At 49.2% G+C, this 18,528-nt stretch overlaps 1 protein-coding gene across 3 annotated transcripts in view; it reads right to left on the bottom strand.

Annotated features, from left to right (window-relative positions):
* DNAJC11 (DnaJ heat shock protein family (Hsp40) member C11) overlaps positions 1–18,528 on the bottom strand; it is a 71,144-nt gene that overhangs the window by 2,607 nt on the left and 50,009 nt on the right. For all 3 annotated transcript variants that reach the window (XM_007453300.1, XM_007453301.1, XM_007453299.1), the window contains 8 exons: positions 12,555–12,683; positions 11,509–11,631; positions 10,574–10,647; positions 7,491–7,680; positions 6,868–6,953; positions 6,444–6,560; positions 1,382–1,537; positions 230–299 (listed from right to left, as the gene is read on the bottom strand). In XM_007453300.1, the coding sequence (XP_007453362.1) occupies positions 230–299; positions 1,382–1,537; positions 6,444–6,560; positions 6,868–6,953; positions 7,491–7,680; positions 10,574–10,647; positions 11,509–11,631; positions 12,555–12,683 (945 nt within the window). The remainder of the gene's footprint in view (positions 1–229; positions 300–1,381; positions 1,538–6,443; positions 6,561–6,867; positions 6,954–7,490; positions 7,681–10,573; positions 10,648–11,508; positions 11,632–12,554; positions 12,684–18,528) is intronic.

Below are 18,528 nucleotides of genomic sequence, written 5' to 3' on the forward strand. Positions count from 1 at the left end.
AAAAAAAAAAAAAAAAAAGACTAAATGACCAAGGAAGTTGTTGGGGAAGAAAAGCCTGAGACCTGAGGCCCCTGAGACCAGCATACAGGGTGTGAAGCACTTCCCCCCACAGCCCTGGCTTAAGAAGCATGGGCTAGAAAAGAGCGGCCTGTGCTCTGCACGACAGGCAGAACAGGCCCAGATGCCACGGAGCAAAGGACCTGCAGGGTGACGATGATGCAGCACTTACAGCAGCTTCTGCCTCTTGTTTCTTCTGCAGGATGTCGGTGGCTGTGCTTTCCCTTTGCTTCTCCAGCTCCCTAATGCGAGAAAAAGAAGCCGCACGCGAGGAGCACGGCGTTAGCGGCAGGGAGACAACAGGGCCCCTGGCTGGACCTGCGCCTGCAAACAGCCTGTGATCTTACTGCGCTCCCCGTTCTAGAACTTTAAACAGTATTTCCAAGATGAGCTCAAGTAAATCTGTTCATCCCAGGCCTGTGCGGCTTCCCTGTTGTCCCCAGACGGCTCTCCCTGACCTCTTCCGCAGAGCACACGGGAAACCCAGCACTGTGGGAGAAGGGCTCCGCACGGCAAGAATCGCAGGAAAAGGGGTCAGCAGAGAAGGTGAGAATCACAGGAGGTGCCACCAACCTGGCATCATCACATGACCCTTTTGACAGGGACACTGCATACTACCTTAGACACATCCATGTACTTTGCCAAGGCAGCACACACCTGTCCCATCAGACTTGACCCAGCACATTCTCTGCTCCAAGTCTGAAGTCTCCTGAGGCATTAGGACCCTGAGCTCTAATGAGTCAAAGGCTAGAGGGGCCCCAAGAGGAGAGTCATGCCTTTCTCCCAGATTCTCTAAGCTCAACGAGTTATTAAATTAGATCATTATAAAGTAACAAATCTAAACCACCTCTCACATTTAATGTTATGCTAATGGATTATCTATAAGAAACTGCAAAATAAATTATATCTTGATGACTTCTAAGACTATAGTTGACGCATGCCTTGTATGTAAGAACTCAGAACCCAATCTTCCTGAATTCAGTGCCAGGAAAAGAAATGGTTAGAATGAGAAAAAGGAAAACTTTTCATTTCTGTGGTCATGGTTCATAGTCCCAGCAGTTTTGTAAACTAACTCTAATTCTTTCTGAAAGTAGGAAACGTGGGTTAACAGCAGCACTACCATGAACTAACGACAAGAACTAGTTAACATTTACTGAGGACGTGTTGCGGACCAGACACCGTGGTAATAAGCACTGTACACGGACCAACGCGTGGAGTTTCCCTAACAGCCCTGTGGGGTAGGTTCTGTCACCTCCACGTTACAGATGAGGAAGCTGAGCACAGTGCGGTTCAGTGGTGTCCCCGCCACGTGCTGTGAACTCACTTCTCCTTCTGAGCCCTGAGGTAGGGCCTGATGACCAGGCGGTGCAGAGCAAAGTAGAGCACGAGGGGCCCCACGGTGGCGTAGAACACGGCGCTGGGGAGCAGCTGGTCCGTCAGGTGAATGGGGAAGAAGTAGGTCTGACTGGCCCTGTTTAACCTGAGAACAGAACAAAGCCGAACGCCACGTGAGCCAGGTTCCCGGGGAAGGGAATGGGGTCTCAGCGCCAGGAAGAGAACCTCTCTATACACAGGACTCCAGGAGGAGGAGGACAGCCTGAGGCTTCGAAGTCCACTCCCGGGTGGTCCCCTGTCCCAAGGTTTAGCTGCTGGATCTGATGTAAGTGACGGAAGAAAGGTCTCACTACTTGCTGACCTCGAGCAACAGACTAACGCCCGACCAAAGTAACCGTGGCCTGAGGAGACAGGAGTGGCCGTTCCTCCAGGGGTCCTTTCTGCTTTCAGCGATGGCTGAGTAGTTCCTACTGGACCAATCATCCCACAGACATCAACTGTAAACTCTGGATCACACATAACAAACACCTTCAGGGACTGGATAGCAACCAAGGGCAGAAGAATGGAACGGCACTGGTGAATTTCCTGATATTTTTTTAAAAACAGCTTTCAGCCTGAGGGCAATTCTCAGTCTGTACCATATGGATGATTAAAACTGGAAAGAAATCTGCAGTCCTACTGGGCTGAAGAACCAGACCTCAGAGTTTGGGGCAACCATTGCAGCTGGGAAGAGGGGGTCCCCCAAAAGGAAAGTCCCAGGTTCTGTGTATAAATGTGCCACAGGTCTCCAGCTGACCCCTGGTCTACCAGTGGCCGCCACACAGGTGAGTCCGAGTTTGCAGTCTGACTTCAGTCAAGTTAACGACCTTCTAAAAGGAAAAAAATACAACGCTTTTTGGAAAAACATAACAGAAAATAGAATTTCTACAATATATTGTTTGCAATACCCAGAATACAATACCGACTACTCTACGTACCCAGATACAATGAGAGAAAAAGAAAACGAACAGAGACCGACCCCAGATGACCCAGATGTTGGAACCAGCAAATAGGATTTTAAAGCAACTATTTTAACTCTGCTCGAAGACATAAAGTATTCACTGATGACTTAACAGCAGACTGGAGATGAGAGAAGAGTCAGTGAGTTTATAGATTAATATAAACGATCCAATACGAAGAACAAAGAGGAACAGGACTGACAGCAAATGGGCGGAGCCTCAGAAACGTGTGAGGCAACATCCAGAGGTTTAGCACACGAGTAATTAGGGCCCCAGAGAGGAGAGGATGGGGCAGATATTTAAATATTTAAAGAATTAAATGGCCTAAAAGGTGCAAATTTGATAATTTTACAAAAATACATACATAGATTTACAGATGCAAGAAATTTAGCAAACCCCAAGCAGCATAAATACAGCAAAACCACATGTAGGTCAGCAGTCAAAGTGCTGAGAAACAAAAGTAAAAAAGTTGAGTAGCCAGGAAAAAACCAAAAAAACCACACACATTACATGCAGGGTATGTTTCAAATGACCAACAACTTGTCAGGAACAAAGGGAGCCAGAAGACAGCAGAACACCTTGAGAGTACTGAGAGAGAACTCTGTTAACCCTGAATTCTATACCCAGTGATGGGACACTTCAATAGTAATGAAAGCAACTCTAGAACTGATAGACACTCAAAACTAAAACAAGAAATCAAACAACCCAATAATAAAACAGACAAAAGATGTGAATAGAGATGTCACTAAAAAAAAGATATGGATGTCAAATAAGCACATGAAAAGATGCTCAGTATCTCAGACATGACCACAATGATCTGCTAAAACAGCCGACACTAAAAAAAACGACCCTACCAAGGGCTGGGGAGGATGTGAAACAATGAATTCTCGGAGCTGCTGGTGGGAAAGTGAGATGAAGCCGCTACTCAGGAACACAGCTTGGTGCTTTCTTATAAAGATCATGAATCAATGAAATAGAAAACAGATAAACAGGGGCTTCCCTGGCGGCACAGTGGTTGGGAATCCACCTGCCAATGCAGGTGACACGGGTTCGAGCCCTGGTCCGGGAAGATCCCACACACCGCGGAGCAACTAAGCCCGTGCACCACAGCTATGGAGCCTGCGCGCCACAACTACTGAGCCCACGTGCCACAACTACTGAAGCCTATGAACCTAGAGCCCGTGCTCCGCAACAAGAGAAGCCACCGCAATGAGAAGCCTGCGCACGGTAATGAAGAGTAGCCCCCGCTCGCCATGACTAGGGAAAGCCTGTGCAGCAACGAAGACCCAAATAAATAAATCATTTATTTATTTAAAAAAAGAAAAAAGAAAACAGATAAACAGAAAATGAAAGAAACCAAAAGCTGGTTCTTTGACAAGTGAAGTGCCTTAGCTAGACTGATTAAGAAAAAGAAAGAACACAAATTAGCAACATTAGGAATGAAGAGACATCATCTATAAATAACTACTGACATTAAAAAGATAAGGGGGGTATTAAGAGCAACTTCATGCTAACAAATTTGACACAGATGAAATGGACAAATCCCTTGAAAAACACAAATTAGCAAAACTTTCATCGGATGAAACAGAGAGTAAATCCTAAGAGTTCTCATCACAAGGAAAAAAAAAAAATTTTCTATTTCTTTAATTCTGAATGTATATGAGATGGTAGATGTTCACTAAATGTACTCTGATAATCATTTCATGACGTATGTAAGTCAAATCATTATACTGTACACCTTAAATTTATATAATGCTGTATTGTCAGTTATATCTCAATAAACTGGAAGAAAAAAAAGATGAAACAGAAAATTGGAAGAGCCCTATATTTATAAAATAAATTGAATTCATGATCAAAAATACTCCTACAAAGAAAATTCAGGCTCAGTTGACTTCATTGGTAAATTCTATGAAACATAGGGAAAAAAAATACCATTCTTACACAAATTCTTTCAGAAAATAGAGGAGGGAACAATTCCTAACTCATTTTATCAGGCTGGCATAACTCAGTCCAAAACCTGACAAATATATGATAAAAAGAAAATTATAATCAGCATCCCTTAAAAATATATTCAAAAATTCTTAGTAAGAGAACAGCAAATCAAATCAAGCAATATATAAAAAGTATTATATGTCATGATCCAGTGGAATTTTCCTGTAAGGTTGGTTGAACGTTCAGCAATTACCGTGATTCATCAAATAAACAGAACATAAAAGTTAGCAATTGCTGAGCTGAGGTGCCTTCTAGTAAAACTTCGGTTTATTTACCAATACAATTTGGACAATTCAGCCTGTTGATAACAGGAAACTTGGCTGAAGTGAAAATGTTTCTCTCCAAAGAGGCAGGGTGGCATCCTTGGGATAAGAATTCAATTCAGATCATGTCACGTAACATCTGCAGCAGAGGAGTGTTTGAGGCAGATACGGAGTCACAGAGAACTGTGCCTCGTCGGTGGTCCCGATGTGGGGGTGGGGAGAAGGGACTGGGACGCAGGGGACCGGACGGCTCCCTGTGCCCTTCATTAAATCTCAGGCGTCCTCAAATCTCATGTGAGAGGAGAGGTGCCCGATGCCAGCTCTGGCCTCGGCTCTGCGGCTGAGACGTGGTCTGCTTCCTCTCGCTCACCGAGTCCCTCTTCAGTGCCAGGCTGTGTTCCAGGCGGCAGGAGTACAGAGAATAACGAAACGGACTAAGTTAAAGCACTTCCGATGAGGGGCAGCGGGGGATGGATGGCCTGTCTGGGGTGAGGTGAGGGCTGCTAAGTTTTCACAGGGCGATGAGGGCAATCGGGTGACATGTGCAGAGACCGGAGGGCACCGAAGGAACCAGCCATGTGGTTACCGGGGACTGAGGAACGGCAGGTGCTAAGCCCAGAAGCAGGAGCAGGCTCGGTGTGGTCCCGGGGCAGCCAGTGTGGCTGGAGTGGGGCGACCAGGGGGCACAGAGGAGAGTGAGAGGCCAGGTCGTGGAGGGTCCTGAGGACTCTGGCTTTTGCCCTGAGTCGAGGGAGTCGCTGAGGGCTTTAAGCAGAAGGCTGACACACACTGGCTTAGATTTTAAAAGACTGTGTGGAGAAAAGTGTCCCAAGGGTGAAGGAGATCGGTCAGGAGGACACTAGTAATTCCACAAGACAGTGGCCGCAGAGTTGTGAGAAATGGTCAGATTGAGGATGTGCTTTCAGACCAGAGCCAAGAGGATTCCGAGATACATTCAGTTCGGAGCGTGGGGAAAGGGTGGTGAAGGTGAGCTCCAGGGTTCTGGACAGAACCCGTGGAAAGATGGAGCACTGAGCACTGAGACGGGGAGACTCCAGACACGGCAGGCTTTGAAGGGCACGTGTGACCGAGGGCAGGGGGAGGACCGGGGCTGCAGGTGTGACATGGGGATGCTGTGAGGTATCTGAGGAGAGATCTGGGAAAGGACGAGGGATCTATGAGCTGGAGGTCTGTGGGGAGGGCCAAGCTGGAGCTAGAACTGTGAGCGTCCCCAGAGTCCGATGCTACTGAAGCCAGGATGCCAGATCAGACCGCCAGGGGGTAAGTCTAGGCTGACCAGGGCCCGACAGTGGGGCCTCCACTTAGAGGCAACCAGCCAGTCAGGTGAAGCCAGAGGCAGCTCAGCAAGGCAGGCAGGCAGGGGAAGACAGGGTCCGTGTGCAGGCGGGAAGGATCTCGTAGAGAGAACCCGAAGCTGCTGTGCCGGTGACCACACAGTACACGTCACACCGTGAGGGCCGCAGCCGGGTGGGAGAGCGGGCGTGCGGGGCCCGCACCCGGGCCATCGGGGAGGCAGAGGGTGGTAAGAGACAGGCGGGGCGGAAGACGGGCCGGGGAGCACAGGGAGGTTCTCTGAGGCAGAGACTCAGACTTCACTGAGCGAACGTCGGGCTTCTGGACTCCTCGACATTTGCTTACACACCCCAGACAGAAGCGACCGCATCTCTAAGAACAGAATTACAAAGCAAAGTCTCCTTCCTCCTTAATGTAGGTAAAGCCCACGTGAGTTACAAGGTGCCAGATAATCCCTGGCCAGAAAGACTTGAGTTCAACATACTTGACTTTGAGAGAAACTCCCTGTGGGACTCCAACGCTGACAGCTGCACCTAAAACGCTGTGCCTGGAGATCTTCCTCTCTGCTCCGTACTCCACCACCGTCCCGAAGAAGCCTGCCCTGCAGGAGCAGACTGCAGTGAGCGAGCAAGGGCCCCTCTGCTTCTGATCCCTCCTGGGTCCCTCCCGGTCACCACGGGCAACTGTCAGTCAGGCCAGAGGCCGGGGCCCCTACCCCCAATTCTCTCTTGCCCTCCCAACCACCCACAGGGAGGACGTTCACCACTGACCCCTGGGTCAATGAACAAAAGAGAGTCAGGACACCGGACCCTGGGCGCGACTGCAGGCAGCTTACTGCTACCAGCGCCACTGCCAGAAACCCCTACGCAGATCAAGCGTGCTCCTGCGTCAGCCCGGCCAGGACTCACTTAAGGGATCCTTTCACGCGAGTCTGGTCGTCATCCTGGAATTTGTGCTGATAGCTGATCAGCGCGAAGGAGTGAGGGATTCCAAGCTGGGGAGACACAGAGGGAAGAAAGAAGGCAGTTGAGACTGAAGTAAGCAGGGTCGCCCTGTCCCACAAAGTGTGTGAAAATTTGCCAGTAGTCAATGTTTAAAAACTGGGAGATTTCAAATAAAAACCATTTTCTGACTTCCCATGAAAAACAGAAACTCCTGCACACCGAGCCTGCGCTCTCACAGGGAAGCGGCTGCCCGCCAAGGGGCAGCTGCTGACTCCCCGCGCTCCTGCCGGCCACCGTGGCCCCTGCGGGCACGACTCTGCTGGGGGGCCACTTACTGACCATGGCTCTCTCCCACCCCGATTCTGTGGGCTTCTCTCACCAGAAAGGTGAAAAAGGCCTTTTGCTTTAGGGCAGTTGGAACACAGCTCCCGTGGGGGCCTGAGAACAACAGTGTTTCAACTCCTGAGTGTGGGTGGACAGAACCTGCCCTTCAGCCCTGTGGGCGCTGGACTTGGGGATGAGCAGGGGGAGGGCAGTCAGGGGCCCACAGAGGGGCTGGAGGAGGGTCCCCCTGGAGCTGTCCTCACCTGCAGGGCCACGGTGAAGTGGCTGGTCTTGGTGTCCCGGACGATGCTGGTGTTCATGGCTGACTGGATGCCCCAGCGCCACTGCAGGTAGCCCACCGTGTTCTTGTCCAGGTTCCGGGCCAGGACAGTGGTGAGGCCAGGCCGGATGCCACGGGACGACAACTGCAGAGCACAGTTTGTCGTCACAAAGCTGGGGGGACACACAGAGAGAAAGGGTCCTGGATGACAGTGGCCACAGCCGTGCTCGGCCCCGTCCTCTCCGCCAGCCCACACCCTGCTCGCCATCACTCCCACGGCTCCCCGCCTGCGATCCAGGCAATCTCTCCAGTTACCCACCCGCCAAGTGGCACTCCCCACCTCCATCCCATTCCAACTTCAGCTACAGCCAAAGAGGCACCTGCATGCCTGCGCTCCTAAACCAGCAGATCCAATCCTGTCGCAAGTCAGAGCCACCTGCGGAGGTTCCCAAGCTTGGCTGCACGCTGGACTCACCTGGTGAATCTGAAAACACCGATGGTCGGCTCCTGCCCCCAGGTGTGCTGATTTATAAGACCTGGTGTGGGAAAAGCTAGCCAGGTGATGCAAACGTGCAGCCAGTCTTGAGAAGCCCTTATCCACGGCCCACCCCAGAACAGTGAAGTCATTCTTTTTGGGTGGGGGCCCAGGCATCTGTGCAGTTTTCGAAGCTGCCCTTCCATCCTGATGTGCACCCAGGGCTGCAAAGTATTGACCGAAAGCTACTTGAGAAGCTAGCAAAGCATCCCCCGAAAGGTCTCTGAGGTTGATTTCCGAGGGAGTCAGCCCCATCTTCTGGATAAAAAGGGGTATTTCACTTCAACAGCAAAGGAACTCACAGCACTTCACTCAAGCCGCTCAAAGACGAGCAAGCAGCTTGCCTCCAGCGAACAGCCGTCATACACTAGATGCCTGTTTCCTTCCTATGCTCTGGAGGCCTCGCTTGTGCCCCTAAAATAATAATACACGTGGTAACTCTGATGACATTTGCTCCTGTGCTCACAGACCTCTTCCCAAGGCCACACGAATGAGGAATCAACTCCTTGCTCTCTGCAAAGGCCCCCAACCCAACCTTGTCCCCTTTATCTGACACTCCAGCCACACTGGACGGCAGCCACGTTCTTCCCCTCTAGCCACACTCGGGTCATTCGGGGGAGGCAAGCAGGGAGAGGAGAGATAAAAGTCACCCTGTGACTTTTAAAACAATCAAAACATAAACAATGAGATCTCTGTTTAATCAAAGTAATACGATTTCATATTTTTCTGGAGTGTGTCCTGAGAGAGAGAGAGAGAGAGAGAGACAGACAGACAGACAGACAGACAGACTCTGGGGCCAGAGCAGCAAGTCAGGCACTGCCCTGGGAGACAGAGAACTTCCCACCTGCTGCCTGCCTTTCTCCAGGCTCACCCACACCTACCAGCTAATAACCTTCTCATCACCAGTTTGGACTTGAAAGTAACTTGACCCAGGGACTAGGGCACCCGGAGGAGGAGACACTGTACATTAACAAGCTGGCATCCTTTTTTATAAATCTGCATTCTCAAGTCTGATAAGCCGGGTACTATGATGAAATTCTATTTCCAGACCTGCAAAAGCTGATGACCAGCCACACCTAGACTCGGGTGACCACTGAACGGACAGACAATCTGAGGCTCAACCAGAACGAAAGAGCCCACAGATTTTCCTCAGCGAGTGCCTCCTACATGTGTCTAGTCTTCAGAATGACCTGGGGTGCTTGATAAACTATGGATTCCAGACCCCCGTCTCAGAGGACCTGAGAGAGGTCTGGGGGTGGGGGCAGGAACCTGTGCTTTCTGTCAGCAGCATCGGAGGGGATGATCCCAAGCAGACAAGCTTAGGACAACGCTGACACGTACATATACTGCCCACCTCGAGTTCTGGTTAAAAGCCTCACCCCTTGCCCCTCTCCCAGACCTGCCGGGTCCGAGTCCCAGAGCAGAGGCCCGAGAAGCCGTGTTCTAACCAGCACGTGGGTGACCCCCGTGCTGGGGTGTCTAGTCTACCCCTTGCTCTCTGCCTGGAAGCCCCGCTCTCGGAGCTCTGCTCGGGCTGTGCTCATCTGCAGCCGTCAAGAAGCCACAGCTTCTCTTTCTCACGACACTTCTTACTCTGCATGGGACGGCCCTGCACACTGGCCTTTACCAGTCTTGCCCTGCAGGCATGCAGACGCACATCCAGCTGGAGGCGAAACACCTTTCTTTGCAAACATGTGCTCCGTTCCAGAATTCCTTTAGCTGTATTTTACCCCCCAGAGCAAAGAGTTGTTTACCTTCCACCCAATTCTTTTATCTGAGCTCAGTGGGGAATAAGGACACCTGTTTTCTACAGTTCTTTTTTTTTTTTGCGGTACACAGGCCTCTCAGTGCTGTGGCCTCTCCCGTTGTGGAGCACAGGCTCCAGACGCGCAGGCTCAGCGGCCATGGCTCACGGGCCCAGCCGCTCCGCGGCACGTGGGATCTTCCCGGACCGGGGCACGAACCCGTGTCCCCTGCATCGGCAGGCGGACTCTCAACCACTGCGCCACCAGGGAAGCCCTTACCTCTGTTTTCTAGAAGGGACAGTCCTTCAGCACTGCCAAAGCAAAGACGAAGGAGAGCAGAGGTGGTGGGGTTTACGGCTCTGGCATAACACGAACGTGCCTAATAATCAGGCTGCCTCACTGCTTACTAAAGCCCCTCTCGAACCTAAAACGCATTCTCTGTGACAAAGAAATGAGCCACAAGCCCGTAAGTATTTCAGACCCTGATCCACTTCCCTATGAAGTGCTTCCCCTCCAGTGTATCATGGTCTTCACAGCCCACGGTGACCAGGCAGGGCAGGAGCCTGGCCCTGGGCTGGGACGAGAAGCAGACCTCCCTCACCCCCGATCCAGTGCTCTCTGCAACGAGCAAAGGGCCTAGGCCCCATGCCAGCTGCAGGGTCTGCCCTCAGTGACCTTGCAGGATAGACGACGTAACTGCAGATGATTCTGACAAAAAGAGTACACAGGTTCTGGTCTCCTAAATCCACAAGGACCACCAAAGGGCATTTATCTCTTTATATTTACCATCTTGGTGTGAGATTACGGAACAACTTTAGGCCAAATAAGGGCCCCTGCAGGTCCCCAGCTCCAAATTCTAACTGTTCAAAAAAGAAAAAGAAAAAGAATTAATGGTGTTTCATCTCACAGCAGTAACCCCAGTCTCAGGTAAGCTCCTCTGGTTATAATTCCCTCATTTAATTCAATGCCATCGGCCCTCAGGGCTCTAAAAGTAGGGGTGGAAGAGTCTTAATATCTCATCTTAACCTTTGCCAAAGGGAGATTACTGTCTCCACAGACCCAAGGAGGCCTGAGCCCCTCCAAAGAGAGCGCTGCTGGCCCCGGGTCCCTGTCTCCCTAGCTCAGGCCATCCGCACGGTGCCCGCTGCAGTCAGGGGTGGCGCACTTCCACCTGCTCCGCTGCACCGCCTGCAGGTCCCACAGGTGAGCGGCGATGGCTCTCAGGGGGCTGATGTTAAACCCACCAGCAGTTCTGCACTCGCAGTCGTGAAGTCCAGCCGCTTTGGCTGCCTCATTACTATTCTGGGTGACTTTCAAGGCAACTCTTCAATGTTAATTGGATGCAGCTCAATTTGCTCGGCAGAACTGGCTGCTTAATGACTGCCAAGCAGTGGACCAGAGCGCTGAGATGAGGCACCGGCCTTCTGCACTGTGCAGGAGAAGGGAACAGCCTACAGGTTTTTGCTTAAGGGAACAGGGATGCTGAGTTTCTAGACGTGGGATTTCCGGAGGTTGGCATCAGGGGGAAATCTTGTTGTTCTATCCTAACTTTGAGCTGCCCAGCAGACTGAGAGCAATCCTCAGATATGAGACACAGTTTTCTCTTGGGGACAGCCAAGTTATGCAAGTGTGACAGCTGGCACTCTTACACAGTGATGTGGCCAAAATTGAGGTCATTCTGTTGCAGTGGACAACACGATCTCCCCCGTTGGCATTCTTACCTCTCCCCAGCCCTTCGCAGAAGTGACTCGTCTGAGCGCGAAGTTAATGGAACCCCCTCCGTTCCCATTCTGGGTTGAGAGGCTTCCAGAGAGGATGGCTGTGTCTGAAGCTGTCAAGGGTGCCTAGGAAATGATACCTGCTGGTAATAAATTAATCAAAGCAACAGGAAGCGCCAAGGACAGAGCCTGACGAATACACCCCAAGTGCAAGGCCACAAGTACAGATGAGTCCATGGTTCAAGCGTGCAGGGATGCAGAACTGCCTCACCTGCCTCACTTCTCTCTCACCCTGGCATCCAAACTGCACGTGGCCACCAAGGTCAGGTTTTGCAAAAGCTTTAATGGGCAAATTTCAAAAACCCAGGGGAGACGCCGGGCTAGATGCTGGTTCTTGGTGTCCCAGTGCCATCAGACTGCACGGTAACTTCACCCCATGCCTCCCCACGCAGGACGTCTGGGACTTCCCAGTCCTTGCCATGGCTGCAGTGACTGACTCTGGAAGCCCCAAGAAGGGGGCAGGTTTCCCTGAGTTAGGACTTCACGCTCTAGGCTGATGCACTGGAGAATAAGTGTATGAGTCTGGGGGGCAGAGACCCACCCTAACTGTCAGCAGGATGGCCTCACACTGCCACACCCAAACCGCGGGCAGAAAGATGACATTTAGTGACCCCAGGGCTCAGCACACAGGACAGTGTGCCTTAAAACTAAGGCCGGTTCTTGGAATTTCCCACGGAGGGTTGCTTTCTCTCCTAAAATCGTCACGACCTTGGCTCCCCCTTCTAGAGCATGAGCGAAAGCTTCCTGCTGGAGAGCCCTGAGACTCTGAAGCTACGCACCCCTGGCACTCTTGCTGCTGACATGCTGGCAAAGCAGTATGAACAAGGTCGTGACTGGAGCTCTTCTTTTTTTAAGCGGCTAACTGCATCCTTTCATAAATAAAGATGAGAAAACCCTGAGCAGACTCTCTCATCCCAGCTGCACACCTCATTAACACGAGTGCCCTCGCTGAGCCCCCTCGCACTGGGAGAGGCATCTGTGTGCTTTACCTCAATGGACTGGGATATGTGCATCTTGTTAATTTCAATCTGTGGAAAGCCACTTCCGGACACATCTTCGTACTCCTCCTCGTAGCGATCAAAAAGGTCAGTGGCGTCGATGCCAACGCTGATGGTCCCCTGGGGCAGAAAAACAAGCAGTCAGCACCAGGCTTAGGATTTGTGGGATGAAAGACAACACTCTATACTTCAGCAGCCGGGTGGTTCACTGGGTGTGCGGGACTCCACGAGCCCACAGAGCACAAATGTCACGGTTCAAACCCGAACAGTGGTCGAGCACCACTGACTCGTAGAGTCAGAAAGCCAGGCATGTCCACAGGCGGATGACTCACCAAGGACAAGTGGTAGGAAAAGAAGATTGACCTCTTTCATGGCTCTGAATTGCTCATCTCCGGATGTAACCCACAAACGCAGAAAACCACCTAGAAACTAGCTACATGGATTAAACACTTTTAACATTCCATTCTAAACACTCTATGTCACAAAAGTACCTTAAGAGTCTTTAAAATATAGAAATACCTTCAAAGACAAAAAAATGCAAACCAAATAAAGAACAAATGGCAGATTTAAAAATTGTTCCGCCTCCTAAAATTAATTTGAGACTTAAATTATGAGAAACAGAACCCCATTCTCTCTAGAAATAATAAGCTAAAATTTTGCTGATAAAAATGCTCTTTACTCAGAAAATCAATGTTTATTATTTTCTTTTACCATCATAAGACCTTACAAATGGGCAGATACCTTAATCCAACATATAAAGACATGACCCCACACACATTTTTATTAAATTCTCTGCAGCCCATTAAAAAAAAAAAAACTTCATTGAGGTTTCATTTACACATAACAATATAAACCACTCCCGTTTGAAGTGTACAATTTAATGAGTTTTGACAGGTGTGTCCACTTGTGAAACCACCTCCAAAATCATGATACAGGACACTTCTATCACCCCAAAAGGAGCTTGGGAGAACGTGTTCTCTCCCCAAGAAGGGGACACGTGAGCTGGGTATGAGAGGGAAACAAGGGATGAGCCCGCGAGACTCCCGTGGAGGAGCGCAGAGGCCACTGGGGCTGGAGCGGAGGGAGGGAGGCGGGACTGGGGGGTGCTGGGTGTGGCTGTTCACATAGCAGAATGTTACGGGCGGGGTTCATCCGGGATAATACCAGTTTAACCTTGATGTTTTGGTTGGTTTAGCAGTTATCCCAGATGTTCATTTTTAAACAAAGTGACATCACCACCAATGGTATTTTCATCACCAACAGTATTATCATCATCAATAGCTGTCCGAATCTACGCAGCCAGAGTGGGTTTGGTGGCAGCCTTCACTCTGTGCTTCCAGCATTGGCCACCGTCTCAGCTAGGTGTGTGGGATGCAGGGAGAATCTAGGAGGTGACAAGGCTAACCCATCACTCTGCTCCTGTCTCCTTCCAGGAGGCGTGAACAGCACCTCCTACTCCAGGACACAGCCCTCCTGGCTGCAGCTGGCGGCGGCAGAACTATTAGAAGCTGCTGCCCGTTTGGCACATCAGGCAGGTGGCCAGTGCCTGGGCCTGTGACATGTATGAAGCTGTCAAGTCACCGGTCGGCTGAGTCCAGGGGCAACTCCAGGTGTATGTGAACGTGTGGGAAACAGAGGTGGGCCAGTCCTGCAGGAGGAGGTACCAGAGAGCAGTGTCAGCACTGCTGCTGGCGTTTCCCCATCTCCTGAATGGTGTAAACCAGCAGCTGGCACGCTGTCTGTGAAGGGCCATAGGACATACTTCAGGTGTCGTGGGCCACACGGTCTCTGCTGCAATTCACGTCTATTGTGGGGAAAGCAGTCAGACTATCCAGCAAAGCACTGGGCCTGACTGTGTTCCAATAAAACTTTGTTTATTGACACTGAAATCTGAATTTCAGATAATTTTCACATCTCAAAACACTATTCTTTTGATTTTTTCCCCCAACCATTTAAAAATATAAAAACCATTCTTACCTCATAGGTCACACAAAAAGAAGCAGTGGGCCAAACCTGGCAACTCCTGATATAAATCTGCAAGGTTTCTTTCTTTTCTTTTTTTTTCTGGGGGTGGGACAGGGGATAGTGCTTTCATTTTTGATAAACGCTTCAGGCAGGAAGGAGATTAAACATAGTGTATGTTCAATGAAAAGAAAATCAGGACTAAATTTCCACTTTCTCAGAAAGTGAGTGAACACTGACCATCCACACCAACCATGTGAGCATCAAGCCGTAGCGTCTTCAACAGTGAGTCGTTCTTTAAAGACTGCGACCCAAGGTGAGGCTGTAGCGGCAGGTGTATTTACATACAGCTGTGAAAAACGACTTTTCATTTAGATCAAATGGTAGCTCCTCTATGTTAATTTGACTCATTTTTCCATTCTAAGGTTTGTAACGCATGCACGAAGGTAAAGCAATAGCCACTTATAAGTTGGTTCTATTAGCAGAAGAACCTCACAACTAATGATACCACTTTTATATCAGTGTCAACCAGGTGCTTCAGACAAAAAAATCACTTAAGGTAATCCTTAATAATTGTTTGCTTTGTTGAAGGTGAAACACCTGACATTATTATAAATGTTACTGTAAACTCAGTCAAAAGTTCCACAATGAATGTAAGATGGTTTGTTTCTGTGGTGATACTCAAACACCAATTTTGGTGAAGGTACAGCCTCACGGTAAAAGCATTTTAATTAAATCAAGAAACGCACGGAGCAGAAACAGTCTTAGAATTAGTTATGGTGTACACAATGCATAATTTTGTCAAAACAAGCTGTGATATTCTGCCTATGAAAAATAAAGCTAAAGCTGTCAAAAATGTACAAATATTTTTGTATATTCAGAGTAACAGAATTGTTTTTTTGAAGCTGATTCTGAATACAAAAAATTGCAGCATGGTAGTGTGTTAAAAATTGTGAATTAGGAAAGTATGAGCCTTTGTAGAACTCCTTTTTAAAAACCTTTAAATATAAATCCTGCAGCTTTTAAAATATTTAAGAAATTGCAATCACTGAAAAGTGTGTAACCAAGAACACTCTGAAATTGATCTCCTGAGGAAGGAAAAACTGAACAAATAAAATAAGAACTCTGTTTATTTCATTTTGAAATTCCATAATGACATTTTAGAATATCTCAATTTTTGGTAGGAATCTTCTGGTGGAGCTGTCATTTTTTTTGCAGTACGCGGGCCTCTCACTGTTGTGGCCTCTCCCGTTGCGGAGCACAGGCTCCGGACGTGCAGGCTCAGCGGCCATGGCTCATGGGCCCAGACGCTCTGCGGCATGTGGGATCCTCCCGGACCAGGGCACAAACCCGTGTCCCCTGCATCGGCAGGCGGACTCTCAACCACTGCGCCACCAGGGAAGCCCTGTCATTTTTAATTGGTTAAATTTATATCCTCTCCTGGAATGGAATGAAATTGACAAGGTCTTCCTATAGTTTTGTGGCATCTAAACTTGATGAAGCATTCAAAAGATCATAAATGGATGTGGAGAAAAGGGGACCCTGGTGCACTGTTGGTGGGAATGTAAACTGGTGCAGCCACTGTGGAAAACAGTATGGAGGTTCCTCAAAAAACTAAAAATAGAACTACCATATGATCCAGCAATCCCACTCTTGGTTATATATCCAAAGAAAACGAAAACACTAATTCAAAAAGATACATGCACCCCAATGTCCATAGCAGCATTATTTACAATAGGCAAGGTATGGAAGCAACCTAACTGTCCATCAACAGATGGATAGGGCTCCCCTGGTGGTGCAGTGGTTGAGAGTCTACCTGCCGATGCAGGGGACGCGGGTTCGTGCCCTGGTCCGGGAGGATCCCACATGCCGCGGAGCGGCTGGGCCCGTGAGCCATGGTGGCTGAGCCTGCGCGTCCGGTGCCTGTGCTTCGCAACAGGAGAGGCCACAGCATTGAGAGGCCCGCATACAGCAAAAAACAAAACAAAAACAAAAACAGATGGATAAAGAAGATGTGACACACACACTGACACACACACACATACATATAGACACAATGGAATATTACTCAGCCATAAAAAAGAATGAAAGTTTGGGACTTCCCTGGTGGTCCAGTGGCTAAGACTCCATGCTCCCAATGCACGTGGCCCAGGTTCGATACCTGGTCGGAGAACTAGATCCCACATGCTGCAACTAAGACCTGGCACAGCCAAATAAATAAATAAATGTTAAAAAAAAAATAAGAATGTAAGTTTGCCATTTGCAACAACATAGATAGACCTGGAGGGTATTATCCCTACTGAAATAACTCAGACAGAGAAAGAGAAATACAGTATGTTATCACTTATATGTGGGATAAAAAAAAATTAAACAATCTAGTGAATATAACAAAAAAGAAACAGACTCATAGAGAACAAACTAGTGGTTAGCAGTAGGGAGGGGGGAGGAGGAAGGGGAAGGGGAAGGATAAGGGTAGGGGATTAAGAGCTACAAACTACTATGTATAAAATAAATAAGCTACAAGGACACACAGGAAATATGGCCAATATTTTATACTAACTATGAATAGAGCAGCCTATAAAAATTTTGAATCATTAAGTTGTACACCTGAAACTCATATAATATTGTAAATTAATTATACCTCAAATTAAAAAAAGGATGCTAAGTGAAATAAGTCAAAGAAAGACAAAAAAAAAGACTACAGTATACAGAGAAGAATCAAATATGCCAAAAATTTCAAATTTACTAAATAAATTTGCTCCTTGTATGAATATGGTAGGCAATGTTATGAAGGAATAAAAAACAGAGACACTGAAAGGACATCCTTCAGAAAAACAGCGGTGGGGGACTTCCCTGGTGGCGCAGTGGCTGAGAATCCGCCTGCCAAAGCAGGGGACACGGGTTCGAGTCCTGGGCTGGGAAGATCCCACATGCCGCGGAGCAACTAAGCCTGTGCACCACAACTACCGAGCCTGAGCTCTACTGAGTCCACAATTACTGAGTCCACGCGCCTAGAGCCCGTGCTCCGCAATGAGAAGCCACTGCAATGAGAAGCCCGCACACTGCAATGAAGAGTAACCCCCGCTCGCTGCAACGAGAGAAAGCCCGCGTGCAGCAGCAAAGACCCAACACAGCCAAAAATAAATAAATTTATTTTAAAATAAAAGAAAAACAGTGGTGACACAGCGTGGACTCGAGAATCCCAGGAAGGCCTCCCACAAAGGCATGCCTGCTGGGATTGCAGCCCTGCACAGAGCCCCCTCCTTGATTTGCAGACCTGGGACTTGCTTTTGCCCAAGAGGATGCAGCGGATGGGATGGCGCAGACTCCAAGGCTAGGTCACAAGGAACCTTGCAGCTTCGTCTAGGCCCCAGGGGAAGCTAGATACCGTGAAACAACCCAACTACCCTGAGACTGCCAGGCTGGGAGTCAAGGTAGCCGGGGTAGAGGTCGCCTGCGAGAGACGGCAGGCCACCCTTGGCCACCACAGCTGCAGTGTAGGAGAGGCACAGGCGTGCAGATGCCATCTTCAACATGACCCAGCTACCACTGGGCTGCATGTGGAGACCCCAGGCAAGAACCATCCGCCGAGTCCAGTCACTCCACAGGAGCGACGAGAAAATCAAATCATTCTCGCAAGCCGCTAAGCTTTGGAGAGGTTCATCATGCAGCAGCATGTAACCAGAACACAAAATATCAGAGAAGGATATAAACCGATTCAAGTATGTAAAGTGTACGCCAAAAATGATTCCACTTCTGTGACTTTCTTCTGAACACCCTTTTTCACTCTCAAAAATGTCCTGATTTGGATGTTGAATGACACGGTCTCCCGGCCTACAGGTCACCGTCAGGATGCTGGCTGACCATGAATGACGTAAGCCACCAGAAAGCAGAGCAGAGCCACCCGGTCTGACCTGCAGGCTCCCCCTGGCTCTGTGCTTGGGTGAGGAGGGAAGCAGGGTCACGATGGCAGCAGTATCACGAGCCACTGACTTACGTGTGT

This window comes from Lipotes vexillifer, unplaced genomic scaffold (assembly GCF_000442215.2).
Source record: "Lipotes vexillifer unplaced genomic scaffold, Lipotes_vexillifer_v1.1 scaffold575, whole genome shotgun sequence".
Taxonomy (NCBI): domain Eukaryota; kingdom Metazoa; phylum Chordata; class Mammalia; order Artiodactyla; family Lipotidae; genus Lipotes; species Lipotes vexillifer.